At 40.8% G+C, this 20684-nt stretch overlaps 1 protein-coding gene and 1 non-coding gene across 13 annotated transcripts in view; one reads left to right on the forward strand and one right to left on the reverse strand.

Annotated features, from left to right (window-relative positions):
* Positions 1-20684, reverse strand: part of LOC102989160 (activating molecule in BECN1-regulated autophagy protein 1) — a 164135-nt gene that overhangs the window by 40757 nt on the left and 102694 nt on the right. Inside the window, exon 13 of one of the 12 annotated variants that reach the window (XM_055091406.1) lies at positions 19630-19872. The exons of the other annotated variants lie outside the window; for them this stretch is intronic. Coding sequence (XP_054947381.1) covers positions 19847-19872 — 26 coding nt within the window. The 3' untranslated portion in view covers positions 19630-19846. Of the gene's footprint in view, positions 1-19629; positions 19873-20684 lie in introns of those variants that run through there. 12 annotated transcript variants of the gene reach the window in all.
* LOC112067471 (U6 spliceosomal RNA) lies at positions 7210-7317 on the forward strand. Its single transcript, XR_002893290.1, has one exon. It is a non-coding gene; the product is annotated as a U6 spliceosomal RNA (small nuclear RNA).

A 20684-nucleotide genomic window follows, 5' to 3' on the forward strand; every position in this document is an offset into this window, starting at 1 on the left:
GCCCGTGTGCCACAACTAATGAGCCTGCACTCTAGAGCCGTCGTGCTACAACTACTGAGCCTGTGCTCTAGAGCCCGTGAGCCACAACTACTGAGCCCACGTGCCACAACTACTGAAGCCCACAAACCTAGAGCCCATGCTCCGCAACAAGAGAAGCCACCGCAATGAGAAGCCCGCCCACTGCAACAAAGAGCAGCCCCTGCACACCGCAACTAGAAGAAAGCCCACGCACAGCAATGAAAACTCAACGCAGCCAAAAAAAAGTAAAAAAAAAAACAAAACAAAACAATTCTGAATATATCACTTATAGCTGAAGCGAGTCTTTGCTTTTTTCTGAGGCTAAAATAAAAGATAAGAGGAGTATTAGGGGACATCATTGTCTGTAAAAACACAAAAATAAAACCCCACTACTCTGTTCTCTGTATCTACATGTTTGGTTTGGTTTGGTTTGTTCACTTATTTTTGTTTTATTTTTTATATTCCACACATGAGACTTATATAATGTTATAAACCAATGTTACCTCAATAAAAAATAAATGAAAACAAAACAAGACCCCCCAAAATATCATATGGGTGACTATAATTATGACATAGGAAATATTCTCAGTAAGGTATGTGGTCTATCAGACTTAGGCTGTTTAATAATTGCTCTAATTGGTCACTGAAACTGATGTTGAGATCAACCATTATACAATAAAGGTCTGAAATATTTATATATATATATATATATATATATATATATATATATATATATATATATATTCCCCTCCCCCAGCTGCGCTGTGCAGCTTGCAGGAACCTGTGCCCATGGCAGTGAAAGTGTGGAGCCCTAACCACTGGACCACCAGAGAATTCCCGGCTCTGAAATATATTTAACATAAATTAAAGGGTAAGTATTTTGTAGATACAGATGTCATTGACTATATGTTTCCATTTTGGGGGGGGGAAGCCACACCCTGCAGCTTGTGGGGTTTTCAGCTCCCTGACCAGGGATCGAATCTGGGCCCTAGGCAGTGAGAGCGCGGAGTCCTAACCATTGGACCACCAGAGAATTCCCGACTATACGCGCTCTTAGCAGGAATCGGGTCCCTAAACCAACATAATTTTATTGTCCAGTAAACTCCTAAAGGCTCTAAAGCTCCTGCTCATAAAAACAAGGGTAGCTGGCTTCCCTGGTGGCGCAGTGGTTGGGAATCAGCCTGCCAATGCAGGGGACATGGGTTCGTGCCCCGGTCCGGGAGGATCCCACGTGCCGCAGAGCAGCTGGGCCCGTGAGCCATGGCCGCTGAGCTTGCACGTCCGGAGCCTGTTCTCCGCAACTGGGGAGGCCATGGCAGTGAGGGGCCCGCGTACCGCAAAAACAAAAAACAAAAAACCCAAACACACACAAGGGTAGCATTAGTCCACATACAAATCATGAACTTTAGGAGCAGACCCAAGAAAGATATTGTTGAGGTCAAAGGCATTAGATGAGGCCAACAAAATAATAAATTATAGCCTGTGAACTCAACAAGGATATTAGTAAGACCTGGAATACAGATACTGTGCAAGGAAGGGGAAAGAAACAGCTATGAAAGATTTCTACGCATCACAGTGTCATCAAAATTTTTCTCAAAACAACAATTCAAACCAGGATTATGTGGCCATAGCAGAGTAAGCTTTATAACAGGCCAAGAGGAGGAAGAGAAATTAACCTGATGGTCATTAGGGTCAGAGCAGTGGATAGAGCCTTCCTATCTGGAGTAAGTAGCACACAGAATCTGATATTAGCTTTTTAAAAAATTGTGGTAAAAAGCACATAACATAAAATTTACCATCTAAGCCATTTTTTTTTTTTTTTTTGTGGTACACGGGCCTCTCACAGTTGTGGCCTCTCCTGTTGTGGAGCGCCACGTGCCGCAGAGCAGCTGGGCCCGTGAGCCATGGCCGCTGAGCTTGCACGTCCGGAGCCTGTTCTCCGCAACTGGGGAGGCCATGGCAGTGAGGGGCCCGCGTACCGCAAAAACAAAAAACAAAAAACCCAAACACACACAAGGGTAGCATTAGTCCACATACAAATCATGAACTTTAGGAGCAGACCCAAGAAAGATATTGTTGAGGTCAAAGGCATTAGATGAGGCCAACAAAATAATAAATTATAGCCTGTGAACTCAACAAGGATATTAGTAAGACCTGGAATACAGATACTGTGCAAGGAAGGGGAAAGAAACAGCTATGAAAGATTTCTACGCATCACAGTGTCATCAAAATTTTTCTCAAAACAACAATTCAAACCAGGATTATGTGGCCATAGCAGAGTAAGCTTTATAACAGGCCAAGAGGAGGAAGAGAAATTAACCTGATGGTCATTAGGGTCAGAGCAGTGGATAGAGCCTTCCTATCTGGAGTAAGTAGCACACAGAATCTGATATTAGCTTTTTAAAAAATTGTGGTAAAAAGCACATAACATAAAATTTACCATCTAAGCCATTTTTTTTTTTTTTTTTGTGGTACACGGGCCTCTCACAGTTGTGGCCTCTCCTGTTGTGGAGCGCAGGCTCAGTGACCATGGCTCACGGGCCCAGCCGCTCCGCGGCATGTGGGATCTTCCCGGACTGGGGCACGAACCCGTGTCCCCTGCATCGGCAGGCAGATTCTCAACCACTGCGCCGCCAGGGAAGCCCTGGCATTCGTTTTTAATGTGTCTTAAAAGAGAGAATGCACAGCAGGAGTTCAGCAATGCATCACCAGCCTAAAGCAAAGGAGTAAGCTGCTCTTCACTGGGTCTTCACTCCTTCCTCCTATCACATTAAAACCCAGGATTAATCTTGACTGTTGGCAGGGTGACTGGTACCTGCTTGCTCTCTGAAGTCAAGCTAAGATGCTCCTGTGTGGGTAGATGAAGACGCTGAGGCCTGTTTTCATCAACCATTCTGTAGATCTCCCCTTCTTTGATATGTATGTCCTAATGAAGCAATTATCTACACTTACACTAATGATGTAATTGGGACAAGTAATTATGAAAGCAGAACATCCATTTTCAAAGAAATGAATATCATTACCTTCCTTCCACCCACAAACATTATTTAAGACAAACACAAATAAGCTCACAAGAACACATGCTACTGAAAGATATTTAGGAACAGCATTCCAAACCCCAATATATTCAGGAGAAATGGAGGGAAAAAAAAGCCCAACAACCCCAACACAAAAACAAAAAACCTTGCATTGACTCCCACCAGGCAGGGATTTCCTCAAAGCCTCTACTTCTGACTGAAGACATGCAGGTGGATGAGAGTATTAAGAATTACTCTACCTCCACTTCCACATCCCCCACAACCTGGCATTTCCTATATTTAGGTCCTAGCAACCTCTGCTTCTGGAAGGACACTGGCTTAGGCAGGTCCCCGAGTGAAGCCAGGAAAGGAGTCCGGAAAGCTGTCATCATCTCACCGTTGCACAACGGGGCTGCTTATGGTGGGTGCCTGAGCAGTAGAGGGATGGGCAGAGATGGGGTGGGGGGAGGAGGGGAAAAGTACTGAGGGAGAAAGAGGTGAGAGAGAAAGACAAAGAGAGCGACTGACCGACTCAAACACTGAACAGCTCTCACCAATCACCTGTCTTAGATTGCTGAGGCTCCTGTGGCTTTCATTGTTTGGTGAAAGCACAAGTAAGAGCAATTGGACCAGAGGGTCTTGGACTTGTCAGCAGCAGGAGGGAAACGACCTTTACTGCTGCAAAGAGGATGCAAATTTCAAAAGCCTAAAATCTGCAATGAAGGGAAATGGAAATGTGCTGAACGTGGGTTTGACTGGCAGCTTTCCTCATCTGCCGATCACAGGGTAATAAACACTGGGAGATGGCAGAAATGAAGACAAATGCTTTCAGCAGCACCATTCCCCACCCGCCCCTCCTCTTACGCCCCCACTCAGCACATGACAAGAGAGTTAAAGCAAGAAAATAAATCAGCTTCTCAACCAACTCTTTTGTTAAAACTTTCCTTACAGGCCACCTACACGTGAATTATTGCTCTATGAGCCTACATTCTCATTAGGAGGCCCAGTTTGTAAAGGGTGAAAAGCTCCTGTCAAATCACACCTGTACATCTCAGGGTACGGCATTACTGGGCTGAGTCAGTTGGGGCCAGCATGTAAGAAAGAGGCCACAGGCTGCTCCCAAAGGGGAAGGCACAGAGGCCCCAAGCCTGTGAGACTCTTTAACTCAAGCCTGGCTCACTCAGTTTAGAGGAGACTCGAGCTCCAAGGACAGCATGGTGTCACTTCACCGCAATCACTGCCACATTACTATTTACCCAGGGACAGAAAGGCTGAGTAAGCTCTGAGGGCCAACAAAGAAGCCCCTTGGGCTTGGAGGGCAAAGGTGAAGTCAGATCACAAAGTGGATACAGAATACAATACTCAGTCTTGACTGCCAACTTCACATTCACTTTGGAGTGAAGGAAACATCTATAAGGTAGACGATCATATGGGTTTCCTGCAATTAAGTCCAAGAGAAATATTGAGTATTTTAGGACTCGCTACATTGAGATAAAGCATCCAGCTGACTTAGTTTTTTTGGTAAAGGGACTAGGGTTTTTTGAGTAAGGTCAAAAGGTTAGTAATTCCTAATCCATGTGGTGGCAGCACCTTAAAGGAAGATGGTTGAGCATTTTGTAAAAACTACATCCTGATTATGCTAAAAGTGAGCCTGACAAGACTCTTAGTAACTAGATCCTTTAAGATACTCAAAAAGACATTCTGTCCTACTGGCCCAGCCTGGCTGGTTTTTTCCAGATCAGAGGTGGAAAAAAGATTCTAGACCTTTGTTCTAAAGTACAGGCAACAACTGGTGGAAAGTCTGGAGCAAAAATAAGTGGGAGAGACCTTGGTAAATGGGCCTGTTTCAAACCACAAACTGCTCGGAAACGTGAGTAGTCCCCAGAGCCAGGCATGTGCTCTGGGATCCTGGGAGAACAACACTTGTCACAAAGATAGCTAATTTGAAATAGTTTCTAATTAAAATACACTGTTCAGACATTAATATCAGGTATAAAGTGGAAAAGCATTATTAACAAGCCCCATATTGAGACACTGCTTAGAAGGATGCACCTGGAAGCTGGACAACAATCTGGATAAAATCTAAATAAAATCTCATCTCCTTCTGGAAGCTTTTCAGAATTAGGGAGAAATCCCTCCCCACACAGCATTAGCCATTTTCATAACACAAAACATTTGTCATCTTGTAGATAAAGTCTGCAATGAGTTCAAGTGTTTATATCTCTGCGTACACTTAGCCATCAATTTTCAGTTGATACTGCCTGGTCTCTTTCCTTCTTCTTTAAGATAGTGAACTCCTTGAGAGAAGGGGGTCAACTTTTCACTTAAATTTTAAATATTGTACAGTCGCAGTACTTAGAATTTGCCATTCATACAGTTACAAAGGGTGAGGAGCACCAATGGGAGCTGCAAGGAAGGTCACTGCTAGCCTTATGAACTGTCCTTCCGCAAGTGAGAAGACATGCCCTAGACAGTCCTTACTATCTATATCTATTATAGGGATAGGCTGAATTATAAAGAACCAAATCATATGTTAATTTTCAGTCCAGTATATACATCCAGCAATGGGACTAAGCAATTACAGTTTGCAAAAAGAGCTTGTCTTTAATTATAAATAAACTGAAACATCCATCGAGAAAGAAACAGCTTAACAAACTACGGTCAATTATACTATGGAACACCATTCAGCCATCCAAGAGAAAAAAGTAGATCTGTATGTACCGATACAGAAAGATGTCCTTGATATATTGTTCTGTATGATCCCATCTCTATTAAAAAACAAAATGAAGAAACAAATAGGTATATAAATATATATGCGTGTGATGAGGCATAGAGAAAAATTTGGAAAGATATACTCCAAAGATGGTGAACTCCTTGAGAGAAAGGGGTCAACTTTCCACTTAAATTTTAAATACTGTACAGTCGCAGGACTTAGAATTCCCTTTGGGGAATGGGACTGAGGATAAGAGTGGTGAAGAGAGACTTAAGCATTTTACAGTACATATTTTGATATTAGCTGAATTACAATGAACCTGTTTGGTTTTGTTTTTTAAACAAGATTTAAAAGGGAAAACAGGAAGAGTGAGAAGTTACCTTTATAATGATCTATGGAAAAATTGTACGTTTTACCATTTAATATCCCCTATATTCAACATATACATTTATTTGTTTCATGAAGCTAACTAGTTGAAGGACTTGAGAAAAACTCCTTGATCCTGGGTTTGCAATAAAATTCAAAAACCTCAAGTTTTCCATTTTTACCAAGTGACAGAATGATACTCTGAGATGCCCTTCATATATCTAAGAAGAGGGTTATGTCTTTGGTAGCCAATAAATCTGTGCTATTTGACTAAAAAGGAGTCAGAACAATTCCACCTCTGGGTGAATATCTTACAAAAAATGCCACAGATGTACACAAGGACATATGTCAAGAAAGTTCAAGGCATGTTGTTATAGTAAAAATCTAGAAAGTTTCATGTTCTTCAATAGGGAATAGATAATGTGTATAAATGAATACTAGGCAACAATTAAAAGGAACAAACCAAATCAATCAAACTGTCATTGTGGATTGATGAAAAATATAATATTGAATTATAAAAGTTTCAAAAATGATACATATGGTATGATACCATTTATAAAAATACAACTCTTAAAACACAAAGCAGGGCTTCCCTGGTGGCGCAGTAGTTTAGAATCCGCCTGCTAATGCAGGAGACACAGGTTCGAGCCCTGGTCCAGGAAGATCCCACATGCCGCGGAGCAACTAAGCCTGTGCGCCACAGCTACTGAGCCTGTGCTCTAGAGACCGTGAGCCACAAGTACTGCAGCCCGTGTGCCTAGAGTCCGTGCTCCAAAACAAAGAGAAGTCTCTGCAATGAGAAGCCTGCGCACTGCAACGAAGAGTAGCCCCTGCTCGCCGCAACTAGAGAAAGCCCGCGCCCAGCAACGAAGACCCAACGCAGCCAAAAATATTAAAAAATAAATAGATTTAAAAAAAACAAACACAAAGCAATGATATTTTACTAACATATTAAGTTATAAAAGAGGGACCGCAATTATATAAACCAAATTCATGATAGAGGCTGCCTCTAGGTAGAACGGGAAATATAATTATGGAAGTCAAAGGGAACTTCGACTTTATCTGAAAAGATTTTATTTTTAAGAATTGAGGGGGGCGCTCGCTTCGGTGGCACATATACTAAAATTGGAACAATGCAGAGAAGATTAGCATGGCCGGTGCGCAAGGAATGACACGCAAATTCGTGAAGTGTTCCATATTAAAAATATATATATATATTGAGGGGGGAAATTCCCTGGAGGTCCAGTGGTTAGGGCTCCCCGCTTGCACTGCAGGGAGCATGGTTTCGATCCCTGGTCGGGGAACTAAGATCCTGCATGCTGCGCGGCAGCCAGAAAAAAAAAGAACTGAGGCAAGCAGGGCAAAATGTTAACAACTATTAAATCTTGGTGTGGCGGCACAGATGCTTGTTATATATGTGTGTGCCTGTATGTATGTATTTATACTTCTTTATATTAAAATAATTTCTCACCATTGAAGGGAGGGAGAAAGGGGATAGGAAGGAAGTAAACAAGCAAGAAGCTGGGGACACAAGGTAAAAGACCTTTAAATGCTTCCCCACAATCTCAAACCTTGTCCAACAAAGAATGGGTGAGGCAGTAATTGGCTAAAGTGAAATACTCTGGGATGTGGAGTCCCACAAAATTCCAAAGGTGGGCAGAGACAGCCATATTCCGTTTACTTGGAATTCTTGACATGAAAGATTTCTCCCACAGAAACATATCCTGTGTCTCAGTGAATCACGTTTATACCATGTAAAGCCTGAGCTACTACACTGGTGAAACCATCCAGCAGGCAGCTATGAATGGCATATGGTCACACAAACTTTGTACCCAATAAAAGCGGAGGCTCTTAGGCCGTAGGCTTCCTGGGTTCACACTAGGAACAGTCTGTCTGCACAGATGAAACGTAAAAACAGATGCCCAGCCCTAAGCTTTTCTCTCAGATGCCACCTTAAAACATCTTACCTTGAAGAAACGAAAGATTTATTTTTAATGTCAAGTTAGATAAATTTCTGAGAAAGGCCTGTGGCAAAATTCTAGTTTTTGAAAGGGATATTTCACAAGGGAAAGCAAAGGAGTTTAAGATATGTTTTAGTCTCTTCCTTTCTGCCAGAGCTGCTGAGATAAACTCCTAAGGAAACACTGGGCCTGCTATCACCCTTCAGGGATGCCTGAAAAGCCAGTGAGCATGATGCTACCCATACCTTTTAAAGACGAACTCTATCCGAAGTCATCATAAAGAATGCATGACAACCTGCAAACTTCTCTATAGGCCGCTTAGGGTGTGAGTAAGTAACATCATGAAAGAATCTTGCAGTTATCACTAAGCTATGGGCCCTTGTCCTTTACAAAACCATCTATCTATCTTCCTCTCCACTCTCCTCACTCCAATCCATCTTTGAATACCAGATTGATTACTTTTAAAAGCAGAGTTTTGATTGTGTCACTCATCTGCTCAAAAATCTTTAATGGCTCCTCGTTGCCTAAACCGAGCTCGGTTCCTTGGTTTGTTATTCAAGGCCCTCAACAATCTGTCTGCCATCTACATTTCTGTGCTTATCTCTTACTGCTCATTAGTCATGTGTTTCTGGAAATATGTTTTAAATATATCTCCACTTTTATACTTTGCTTCATACTGTTCCTACTATCTAGACTCTTTCCTCTCTCTTCTAACAAATGCTTCCTAAAATCCCCCAATCCCCGTCCCTGATCAAGGACTCTCCCAATCCCTTTTTCCAAGAAGTCTACTGATCTCATTAACCTGACATGATCCTCTCTTTGGAAGCCCCATAGCATTTTGTTTCTCTCTCTTATTCTGTCATATTCCTTCTGCTCTATCTCCTGCCCTCCTGTCCAGGCAGGACTCTGCCATTATTCAGTCCACTTAAGACAAGTACAAAATTCAGTCCACCAGAGGTCCAACTCAAAATCTGTAAGCCAAGTATACTTGCTCTGTTCCTGCTCAACACTTTCCCTGGACCTGAATCCCCACACTCCATTATAAATAGGTTCCCTGTTTTTTTTTTTTTGGCCACATCATGCGGCTTGCAGGATCTTAGTTCCCTGACCAGGGGATTGAACCTGGGCCCCCAGCAGTGAAAGAGTCGAGACCTAACCACTGGACCACCAGGGAATTCCCATAAATAGGTTCTTTTGACGGAAAGACAACACATGATTTTCTCATCTTTGTATGAAATATCTTGATGCTGTGCCACAGAAGGTGTGCGATAACTGTATTAAACACAGAAACAAAGGTTTCTTTGAGTATGTGTAGACGCTTACTACTATATTGTTAGCCCCTTAGGAGTACCGACTATCTTAAATCCCTCTGAGAGACTTAAGTACCTCTCAGTCCTTGTGCCCTAAATAAAGAACACTTTGCACAAACCACACAGGTGCAACTCAATTTGTTGCCTTGGAGCCAGAGTACCTTTGGCTTTGAGAAATATCCATTCAACCAGCAGAAGGACACCTCCAGAATTCCTAAAACCACTTTTGTTTGATTTCTGAACTCCAGGAAAGTACCCAACCTCTGGAAATCTACAAAACACAGTACTCAGGGCGCTAGGAAATTGATGGTTACATGCAGGAGAAACACTCCAAGAATTCACTTCCTTCTTAACTGCAGCTAAAACAAAGCAGGGGTGGCCAGGTTTTCGACTGCAAGTTGGTTTAAGGTTAAAAAGTTTCTCCCTTTGGCCTCTGGAGGATCCGAGCTGGGAGCACGCAGTCTCCTTTGTCTGCCTCTGCAAGGCTCTTGCCTTGAGGCCAACAGGATTACCACAGCCATTTCATGCTCTGAAAAGTCAGAAAAGGCGAGATGGGGAGCTTTTCACGCGAGGAAATGCTTAGTAGCCAGAGACGGTTCTGTTTCTGTTGAAAAGATAAGCGGGGATGCTGAGGTTAAAAAGCAAAATTTCCAACAATGCTTAATGAAAGGCTTGGAGACAATGTACAGAATTAGGCAATGGGATAAACTCCAAGAAGAGAGGAGCAGGTGCCAGAGCAGAAATGCAGCAGAGAATCAGCACCAGACAGTTCATGCATTCAAATTTCCATGTATTTAAAATGTCATCAGGAAGCAAGCCCTATGAGTACAGACTTGATGTAGCAATTAGGGGATACAGGCTTATCCCTCTTGGCACAAAATACCCACAAATAAGCTCTTAGGGTAAAAGTCAAAAGAAAGTAGAAAGGAAAGCTTTACCATAAAAAATTGAGCAGCTGCTACACTCTGTTGCCTTAATAGATAATTAACTACAGACCTTCTTATGAAGAGGTAGCCTAAACTCAACTACTGTATTCAAAGGCATAGAGCTCCCAGGGCCCAGACTGGGTTTTAAACACTGGGTCTATAGGCAGTCTTCAGGAGCTCCAAGAAACCACTGAAATAGCAAATTAAATTTTGTGTGTGTGTGCGTGCATCACTGTATTAAGTGGGTTTTGTTTTCTATATTTTATGGTGCTTTGATATCTTGGGGGCCACACAGACTGACAGACTGCCCCTCCCTGTATTAGCTAATTCCTAGAGATAGCAAACAATTGCCTACAAGCATGCAAACCAACCAATCCAGATCCCACACCCTCAACCAATATATCCTCTGCCCTAAATCACCCCAGAGCCAGGTATGGACAGCTAGGGACCATCCTAGAGCCTGTCAAAATTATCTGAACTATCTAATCCTAAATTTACTCAGCATACCTACCCTACCTCACCCATTCTTTCCCCTGAAAACCCCAAGAAGGGCTCTGGCTCATGCATTGTCCTCAGCTCCTCTGCCTCCTGACTGACCCTGATACTTCCCCACATGGTCCTGCATGGCATGGTGTGTCTCCCTACTCTTGGGAACTGTAAGTAACACACTATCTTTTCAACAAACTATCTTTCTCCTTATCTGTTGGCTTTACTGTACCTGAATAAAACCAAAATCCTGGGTACACTTTAATACAGTTATGTGCACACCTTTTTTCTGAGAGGAGCATCCAAGCTTTTAACACTCATTCTCGCAGAGTTCACTGTCCTCCAGAAGATACAGAACTAATAACCTAAATGTTTCAGGTCACTGTGGGGCTCTAGCTCAGTGGATGAGAATGTATCACTGATGAAGCCTCTCTGGGGCACATGTAAAGCCAGGTGACTGTTCTTGGAGAGTGTAAAGAGAAATACTGGAGATTGAAGAGGGCTTTGTTTCTGTTTTTCTTGGCTCTTTTCAGTGCAGAGGATTGTGAGGCAAGGGAGTATAAAGGGAGAAGGTTCATAAATCCCCGAAGTGGTGATGGTAATGATAAATTAGCATTTCTCTCAAATAAGACAAAATTTCTGAAATGCTTAAACATCCAAAGGGTTGGGGAGATAAGGGACTGTCCATGTTATGTTTTATAAAAACAACAGGCACACTGTGCCAACCAATGACAGTATCACCAGCAAAGAGATAAAACCTTGGCCTTCAACCTCACTAAGGCTGACAGAGATAGATTTTTAGACCAAAGTACAGAGTCCTGTGACATGCCCAGAATAAAGAGTAGTGATCTCAAACCAGAAAGCTTTTTGATGGCTGAATGAGAACTGAATATTAAACATATATCTATCAAACATACATAGTGGAAGAGGTACATAAAACGGTAATATGATGTCCTTCTTGCTTGGCTGAAGCCAATAATCCAGTTGGGGAGATAACAGCTATGTCAAAAACATTACAAACAAGAAAAGGCAACTTAAGTGTCTAATGAATGGTACAGATGACTAGAGCCACAGCTGTTTAGGAAAGGTCACTGGGCTTGGGGAGGGGAAACCAGGAAAGCTTAGGGAAGAAATAGGAGCTAGGGCTTAAAGGAAGGAGCAAAGGATTTGGAAAGGAGGAGAGGGGGAGACTGATTCAAGGCAGAAAGAGGCTACTGCTCAAGGTGATTCAGGGTTCAAGGGCTAGTATCAGTTCAGTGGGAAGCAAAGGCTCATATAAAGCAGAATACAAAATAAGGCTTAAAAAATGACAAGGAATTTGTCATCTGTACAGCAGGAAATAGAAACCCTTTGAAATTTTTTGAGTAAGGGAATTACAAAGTGGATAGCTTTTAAATTTTAATTTTTTATCAAAATACTACATACACATAATTTTAAAAGTTAAAGAGTATTACAGGCTAATAAAGTTAAATAGCAGCCTCCTGCTCCATCCTCTCCCTTGATTTCTGCTCTCCAGAAGCAATTACTTTCCAAATCTTTTAGCTGTTTTTCTTCTGATAATTAACTGTCATATTTCTGCTGTTACTAATTTTTCAATTTCAGCAATTACCTACTGGCTTCCTAAGATGGGAAATGATTTCTCCTGCCCTCTTTCCTCCCTCATCCTACCAAAATAGTTATATCCCATTTTTAGGTTAAATAATGTTAATTATTTATAGTATTATGACTATATAAATATTCATAGCATACAGGAATAGTATAATAAATGTATATTGCCTTTCACATACAATTTTGTTTCTTCTGGAGGAGAAAGGTTGTCGTAAGTTGCTAGTCGTCGTAACCCTTCTTTTCCCATTCTCTTTATACAATGAGCATATTTATTTATTTTTGGCTGCATTGGGTCTTTGTTGCTGTGCGCGGGCTTTCTCTCTTTGTGGCGAGCGGGGGCAAGTTTCTTCTGGAGGAGAAAGGTTGTCGTAAGTTGCTAGTCGTAACCCTTCTTTTCCCATTCTCTTTATACAATGAGCATATTTATTTATTTTTGGCTGCATTGGGTCTTTGTTGCTGTGCGCGGGCTTTCTCTCTTTGTGGCGAGCGGGGGCAACTCTTTCGTTGCGGTGCGTCGGCTTCTCGTTGCGGTGGTTTCTCTTGTTGCAGAGCACAGGCTCCAGGCGCACGGGTTTCAGTAGCTGTGGCACGTGGGCTCAGTAGTTATGGCTTGCAGGCTCTAGAGTGCAGGCTCAGTAGTTGTGGTGCACGGGTTTAGTTGCTCCGTGGCATGTGGGTTCTTCCTGGACCAGGGCTCGAACCCGTCTCTCCTGCATTGACAGGTGGATTCTTAACCACTGTGCCACCAGGGAAGCCCCTGGCAAATATTTTAAAGGTGGGAAGACTAGAAACAGGGAGCCACCAGAAAGAAAACTGCAGTGGTATGACAATGGCCAGAATCAGGGTTAGAATAGTGAGAAGAGAAAGAAGAAAGAAGAAACAATGAGATACTCCAGTAGGGATGAATCACCTATACATGGTAGGAAACAGAATATAGGTAGCTGGGGTGAAGTAATAATCCACAAAAATTTACAGGCCTAGCACCTGGGCATCAAGAAGAATGTTGGTAAAATTACTAAAAATAGGGAGTGGGAGAAAGTTTGGCTTTCAACGCATTAAATATAAGAAGGTTGTGGGCCATTCCAAGTGGAAAGAATTTAGAAAAATGTCGGAGGGGCTTCCCTGGTGGTGCAGTGGTTAAGAATCCGCCTGCCAATGCAGGGGTCATGGGTTTGAGCCCTGGTCCAGGAAGATCCCACATGCCGCGGAGCAACTAAGCCCATGTGCCACAACTACTGAGCCTGCACTCTAGAGCCCGCGAGCCACAACTACTGAGCACGCATGCCACAACTACTGAAGCCCGCGAGCCTACAGCCCATGCTTCACAGTAAGAGAAGCAACTGCAATGAGAAGCCCGAGCACCACAATGAAGAGTAGTCCCCCACTCGCCCCAACTAGAGAAAGCCTGTGCGTGGCAATGAAGACCCAATGCAGCCAAAAATAAATAAATAAATTAATTAATTAATTAAAGAAAAAAGAAAAATGTCTGAGTTATTTTCATAAAAGTGATAACTCAGAAAACTGAAGAAGACCAAAGTAAACAAGAGAGCTAGAGTAGACCTGGTACATGGAGAAAAGGGAAGCCAGGAAAGGAAAGCTTTCAAAAAGGAAAGTGATCAAAGGAAGTTACTGTTGAAGAGAGGTCAGTTTCTCAAAAAGTTAAACACAGAGTTATCATATGAAGCAGCAATTCCATTCCTAGGTATATACCCAAGATAACTGAAAACATATGTCCGCACAAAAACTTGTATATGAATGTTCATAGCAGCATTATTCAAAGAGTGGGAACGGTTCAAATGTCCATCAACCGACAAATGGATAAATAAAATGTGGCATATCCATATACAATGGAATATTATTTGGCCACAAACAGAAGTGAAGTACTGACACATGCTATAACATGGAGTAACACTGAAAATATTACACCAAGTGAAAGAAGCCGCACATAAAAAGCCATGTATTGTATGATTCCATTTATATGAAATGTCCAGGGGAGGCAAATCCACAGAGACAGAAAGTAGTTGCCAGGGCCTCTGTGGGAAGAGAGGAATAGGAAGTGACTGCTAATGGGTATGGAGTCTCTGTTTTGGGTGATGAAAATGTTCTGGAATTACATAGTGGCAATCGTTGCACAATTCTGTGAATACGCTAAAAACCACTGAATTGTACACTTTGAAAGGGTGAATTTTATCTCAATTAATAAAGACAGAAGTCCTGGAAAAAGTCATTAGTTTGGGGGACAAGTCACTGTGAAGGAACAAAAAATATGAGATCATCCACTTTCTTTTTTTTTTTTTTTTTTTTTTTTGCGGTACGCGGGCCTGTCACTGCTGTGGCCTCTCCGATTGTGGAGCACAGGCTCCGGACGCGCAGGCTCAGCGGCCATGGCTCACGGGCCCAGCTGCTCCACGGCATGTGGGATCCTCCCGGACCGGGGCACGAACCCGTGTCCCCTGCATCGGCAGGCAGACTCTCAACCACTACACCACCAGGGAAGTCCCATCCAGTTTCTTATAAATGAAGTTGAGAGCAGGTCAATACAGCCAAAGAAAAGAGGATATCTAAAAAAACTGCTTGAAACACTCAGCCTAACTATATAGTCTTCAACTGTCTGTCCCAAGGATTTGAATAAGCTCTAAAATCACATAAGGAATGGAGAAAAGATTTTGTCAGCTGTTAATTAATTCAATAAATATGCATTAAGTGGTAACAAAGTATAAAGCATAGGAACTTATCCAAAATGTAAATATTTATAATGTAAGTTGGATCAGGAACAGAAATTTGATCCCAAACCCGGAACATTCAGTTTACTTAGAAAAACATGACTGCTGTATCCCCAGGGCATAGTATGCTGAAAGGTACACAGAAAGCCCTCAGACATTTGTTGAATGAAGCAATGTTGGTTGAACAATGTTGCCTTCTTAAAGTGGTTCTGTGCACTCTAAGAACAATGAGTGATAAAACTGATAAGAATGTGCAGAGACTTCAGAAAACAATAGAAAAGATCAATGAAACTAAAAGCTGGTTCTTTGAAAAGATGAACGAAATTGATAAACCTTTAGCCAGACTCATCAAGAGAAAAAGGGAGAGGGTCCAAATCAATAAAATCAGAAATGAAAAAGGAGAAGTTACAACTGACACCACAGAAATATAAAGGATCATAAAAGACTACTATGAGCAACTATATGCCAATAAAATGGACAACCTAGAAAAAATGGACAAATTCCTAGAAAGGTAAAATCTCCCAAGACTGAAACAGGAAGAAACAGAAAATATGAACAGACCAATTATCAGTACTAAAATTGAATCAATAATTTAAAAATTCCTGACAAACAAAAGTCCAGGACCAGATGGCTTCACAGGTGAATTCTACCAAACATTTAGAGAAGAGTTAACACCTATCCTTCTGAAACTATTCCAAAAAAATGCAGAGGAAGGAACACTTCAGAACTCATTCTCTGAGGCCAGTATTACCCTGATACCAAAACCAGACAAAGATATCACAAAAGAAGAAAATTACAGGCCAATACCACTGAGCAACACAGAGGCAAAAATCCTCAACAAAATACTAGCGAACTGGCTCCCACAATACCTTAAAAGATCATACATCATGATCAAGTCAGATTTATTCCAGGGATGCAAGGATTTTTCAATATCTGCAAATTGATCAACTTGATGCACCACATTAACAAACTGAAGAATAAAAACCATGTGGTCATCGCAATAGATGCAGAAAAAGCTTTTGATAAATTCAACATCCATTTATGATAAAAATTCTTCAGAAAGTGGGCATAGAGGGAACATAACATAATAAAGGTCATATATGACAAACCCACAGCTAACATCATACTCAATGGTGAAAAGCTGAAAGCATTTCCTCTAAGATCAGGAACAAGACAAGAATGTCCACTCTAGCCACTTTTATTCAACACAGTTTTAGAAGTCCTAGCCACAGCAATCAGAGAAGAAAAAGAAATACAAGGAATCCAAATTGGAAAAGAAATAAAACTGTCACTGTTTGCAGATGACATGATGCAATAGATAGAAAATCCTAAAGATGCAACCAGAAAATTACTAGAGCTCATCAATGAATTCTGTAAAGTTGCTGGATACCAAATTAATAAATCTATTGCATTTCTATACACTAACAATGAAACATCAGAAAGAGAAATTAAGGAAACAATCCCATTTACCATCAAAAAGAATAGAATACCTAGGGATAAACCTACTGAAGGAGGTAACAGACCCCTGCACTCCGAAATCTGTAAGACGCTGATGAAAGAAATTGAAGATGACACAAACAGATGGAAGATGTACTGTCTTCTTGGATTGGAAGAATCAATATTGTTAAAATGACAATACTACTGAAGGCAATCTACAGATTCAATGCAATCCCTATCAAATTACCAATGGCATTTTTCATAGAACTAGAACAAAATTTTTTTAAATTTGTATGGAAAAACAGAAGACCTCAAATAGCCAAAACAATCTTGAGAAAGAAGAAGAGAGCTGGAGGAATCATGCTCCCTGGCTTCAGACTATATTACAAAAGTACAGTAATCAAAACAGTATAGTACTGGCACAAAAACAGACATATAGATCAAAGGAACAGGATAGAAAGCCCAGAAGTAAACCCACACACTTATGGTCAATTAATCTATGACAAAGGAGGCAAGAATATACAATGGACAAAAGACAGTCTCTTCAATAAGTGGTATTAGGAACACTGGACAGTTACATGTAAAAGAATGAAATTAGCACAATTTCTACGCCGTATACAAAAATAAACCCAAAATGAGTTAAAGACCTAAATGTAAGACCAGATACTATAAAACTCCTAGAGGAAAAACGTAGGAAGAACACTCTTTGACCTAAATCGCAGTAATATTTTTTTGGATGCATCTCCTAAAGTAATGGAAATAAAAACAAAAATAAACAAATGGGACCTAATTAAACTTAAAAGTTTTTACACAGCAAAGGAAACCATAAACAAAGTGAAAAGATAACCTATGAACTGGGAGAAAATATTTGCAAACCAGGCTACTTAGAAGGGATTAATTTCCAAAATACACAAACAGCTCATACAGCTTAATATTAAAAAAAAAAAAATCAAAAAATCGGCAGAAGACCTAAATAGACATTTCTCCGAAGAAGACATATGGATGGCTAACAGGCACATAAGAAGATGCTCAATATCACTAATTATTAGAGAAATACAAATCAAAGCTACAATGAGGTATCTCCTCACACCAAGCAGAATGGCCATCATTAAAGAGTCTACAAATAATAAATGCTGGAGAGGGTGTGGAGAAAAAGGAAGCCTCTTATACTGTTGGTGGGAAAGTAAATTGGTGCAGCCACTATGGAGAACACTATGGAGGTTCCTTAAAAAACTAAAAATAGAATTACCATGTGGTCCTGCAATCACATGGGCATATATCCGGAGAAAACTCTAATCGAAATGATACATGCACCCCAATGTTCATAGCAGTACTATGTACAATAGCCAAGACATGGAAGCAAGGTAAATATCCATCGACAAATAAATGGATAAAGAAGATGTGGTGTGTGTGTACACACACACACACACACACACACACACACACACACACTGGAATATTACTCAGCCATAAAAATAATGAAATAATGCCATTTGCAGCAATATGGATGGACTCAGAGATTGTCATATTGAGTGAAGTAAGTCAGACAAAGACAAACATCATATGATATCACTTATATGTGGAATCTAAAAAAATGATAAAAATGAACTTATTTACAAAACAGAGACAGACTCACAGATATAGAGGGCAAACTTGTGGCTACCAAGGGGGACAGCGGGGTCAGGGAGGGGGAGATGGATAAACTGGGAGTTTGGGATTGGCATATGCACACTACTGTATATAAAGTGGATGGGTAGCGGAGATCTACTGTATGGCATAGGGAACTATATTCAATATCTTATAATAGTCCATAATGGAAAAGAATCTGAAGAAGAATATATATTTTAAATTTATTTATAACTGAATCACTTTTCTGTGTAACTGAGGCTAACACAACATTGTGAATTAACTACACTTCGATTTTTAAAAATGGTAAAAAAAAAAAAAAAAGTGCTAAGAATGTGGAGTAAGCAGTGTGTGTTGGTAGTTATTAAAAAAAAAAAAAAAAAAGCCTAGCCATCACTCTTAAGGAAAAGGAAGATGTAATCAAATGTTAGGTTTGGTTGGTTTAGGCTTTATGCTTATATACATATAGCTGTAATATATTTTAATTGAAATTGCCTCAGGTAAAATGTGCTGTTGTATGTTGAACTCTCTAGCTCTTATAACCCTCCTGCCTCCAAATGAACGTACTGTTTTGTTTTTTGTTTCTTTTGGCCGTGCTGCACGGCTTGTGGGATTTAGTTCCCTAATCTGGGATTGAACTCACGCCCTCAGCAGTGAAAGCTCTGAGTCCTAACCTCCTAACCACTGCACTGCCAGGGAATTCCCTGAAACTACTGTTTTTAAAACAGAATTTATTTTATTACACTGAATGTCTTAGGAATATAACTCTTGCTATAACAGAAGCACTGGGCACTAGAAATTTAAAAAAAGACAAGGTTCTTGACTTGAGGGAACTAATAATTTAGTGAGAGACAGAAAATATGTATACAAATATGAGAATACAAGGATAAATATTGTAAAATTATAAATACATTATACACCCTAGGTACAATTTGAATATGTTACCTTGAGAGTAAAATAAATCTAAGAATAAGACATAGCAGAAGTATATATTTCACTTTTTTAAAGTTATAATCATCCAATATCCATACCTTGCATTCAGATATAACTGAGCACTGTGGTTTATGTTCATTTTTCAAAAATATGTAGCAAGATACTTCATGAACTATAATGGCTACCATTTTCTAAATATTTATCTTGTGCCAAGGGACACAGTAAGTTCTTGTTCAATAAATGTTCCCATTCAATCTTCACAAGTATCCTACAGGAAGTCTGTTTATTCATTAGACAAATACTTGAGTTCCTATTACATGCCAGACAGTGAACAAAACAGACAAAAATTCCTGCCTTCATGGGAATTACATTCTGTGGGGAGGAAGAGACATATAACAAAGACATGAGTCCACACACCATGTTAAATTATGTTAACTGTCATGGAGAAATATAAAACAGAGAAGAGGAATGGAAAGTACAAAGGGTGAAGAGTTGGCAATTTTAAATAGGGTAGTCACTGAAAGGCTTTACAGAACCCATCTTTACAGATGAAGAAATTGAGGCTCAGATAATTTAAACAACTTTCCCATGGTCACCCAGTGAGTAACAGGTGAGATGAAATTTGAATTCAGCTGTCCTTAGTATTAAGCTATATGGCCTCTCCCCAAGGCAATAATAAATTCAATTACACAGGTTTACTTTATCAGATTATTTCTTTAAGATTATATTGGACGCGGAGCGGCTGGGCCTGTGAGCAAAAAAAAAAAAAAGATTATGTTGGCATTTTTAACCTCCCAAAGTGGTTAAGAAATAACTTTCTACTTTCAGGATTTGATGTCTTATTTCATATCCACATAACTTTTACAAAGGAGTAGGGAATGGCCTAAGATCTTTGGTTAACATTATATTCTTGGAAAAGCTGAGAAGAGATCAAAATAATTAGTCAAGGAGAGTCAAAGGACACTTCACAAACTACATTCAGCCTATGAGAAGATTATGCACAAACCCTAGACAAGTCCTGCTTCCTGTTACTGCTGCTGTAACCACCTCTACTTAGTTCATCAAGAAGTATTTATTGGGCTTCCCTGGTGGCGCAGTGGTTGCGCGTCCGCCTGCCGATGCAGGGGAACCGGGTTCGCGCCCCGGTCTGGGAGGATCCCACGTGCCGCGGAGCGGCTGGGCTCGTGAGCCATGGCCGCTGAGCCTGCGCGTCCGGAGCCTGTGCTCCGCAACGGGAGAGGCCGCAGCAGTGAGAGGCCCGCGTACCGCAAAAAAAATAATAATAAAAAAGTATTTATTTTATGTCCCAAGGGTGCCTAGCACAACTCAGATGTGCTTCAGCAACTCATTTTATTAAGCTGAGATGGATCCTTTTCAGTCTCCTAAGCCTGTCTCTTAGCATCAAGGTGTTCCTGTCACCGGAACACCTAAAATTGGCAGTCTTGGCTTGTCCCAAGTAGCTCAGGTACTGCAAATAACCTGCGCGCTAAGGCAAACATCTACTTTTATTCCTTTTAACTTCAGATAATATATTTTTCAAAGAAGTTAGAGTGCTTTACC

Source organism: Physeter macrocephalus, chromosome 16 (assembly GCF_002837175.3).
Source record: "Physeter macrocephalus isolate SW-GA chromosome 16, ASM283717v5, whole genome shotgun sequence".
In the NCBI taxonomy this organism is placed as follows: domain Eukaryota; kingdom Metazoa; phylum Chordata; class Mammalia; order Artiodactyla; family Physeteridae; genus Physeter; species Physeter macrocephalus.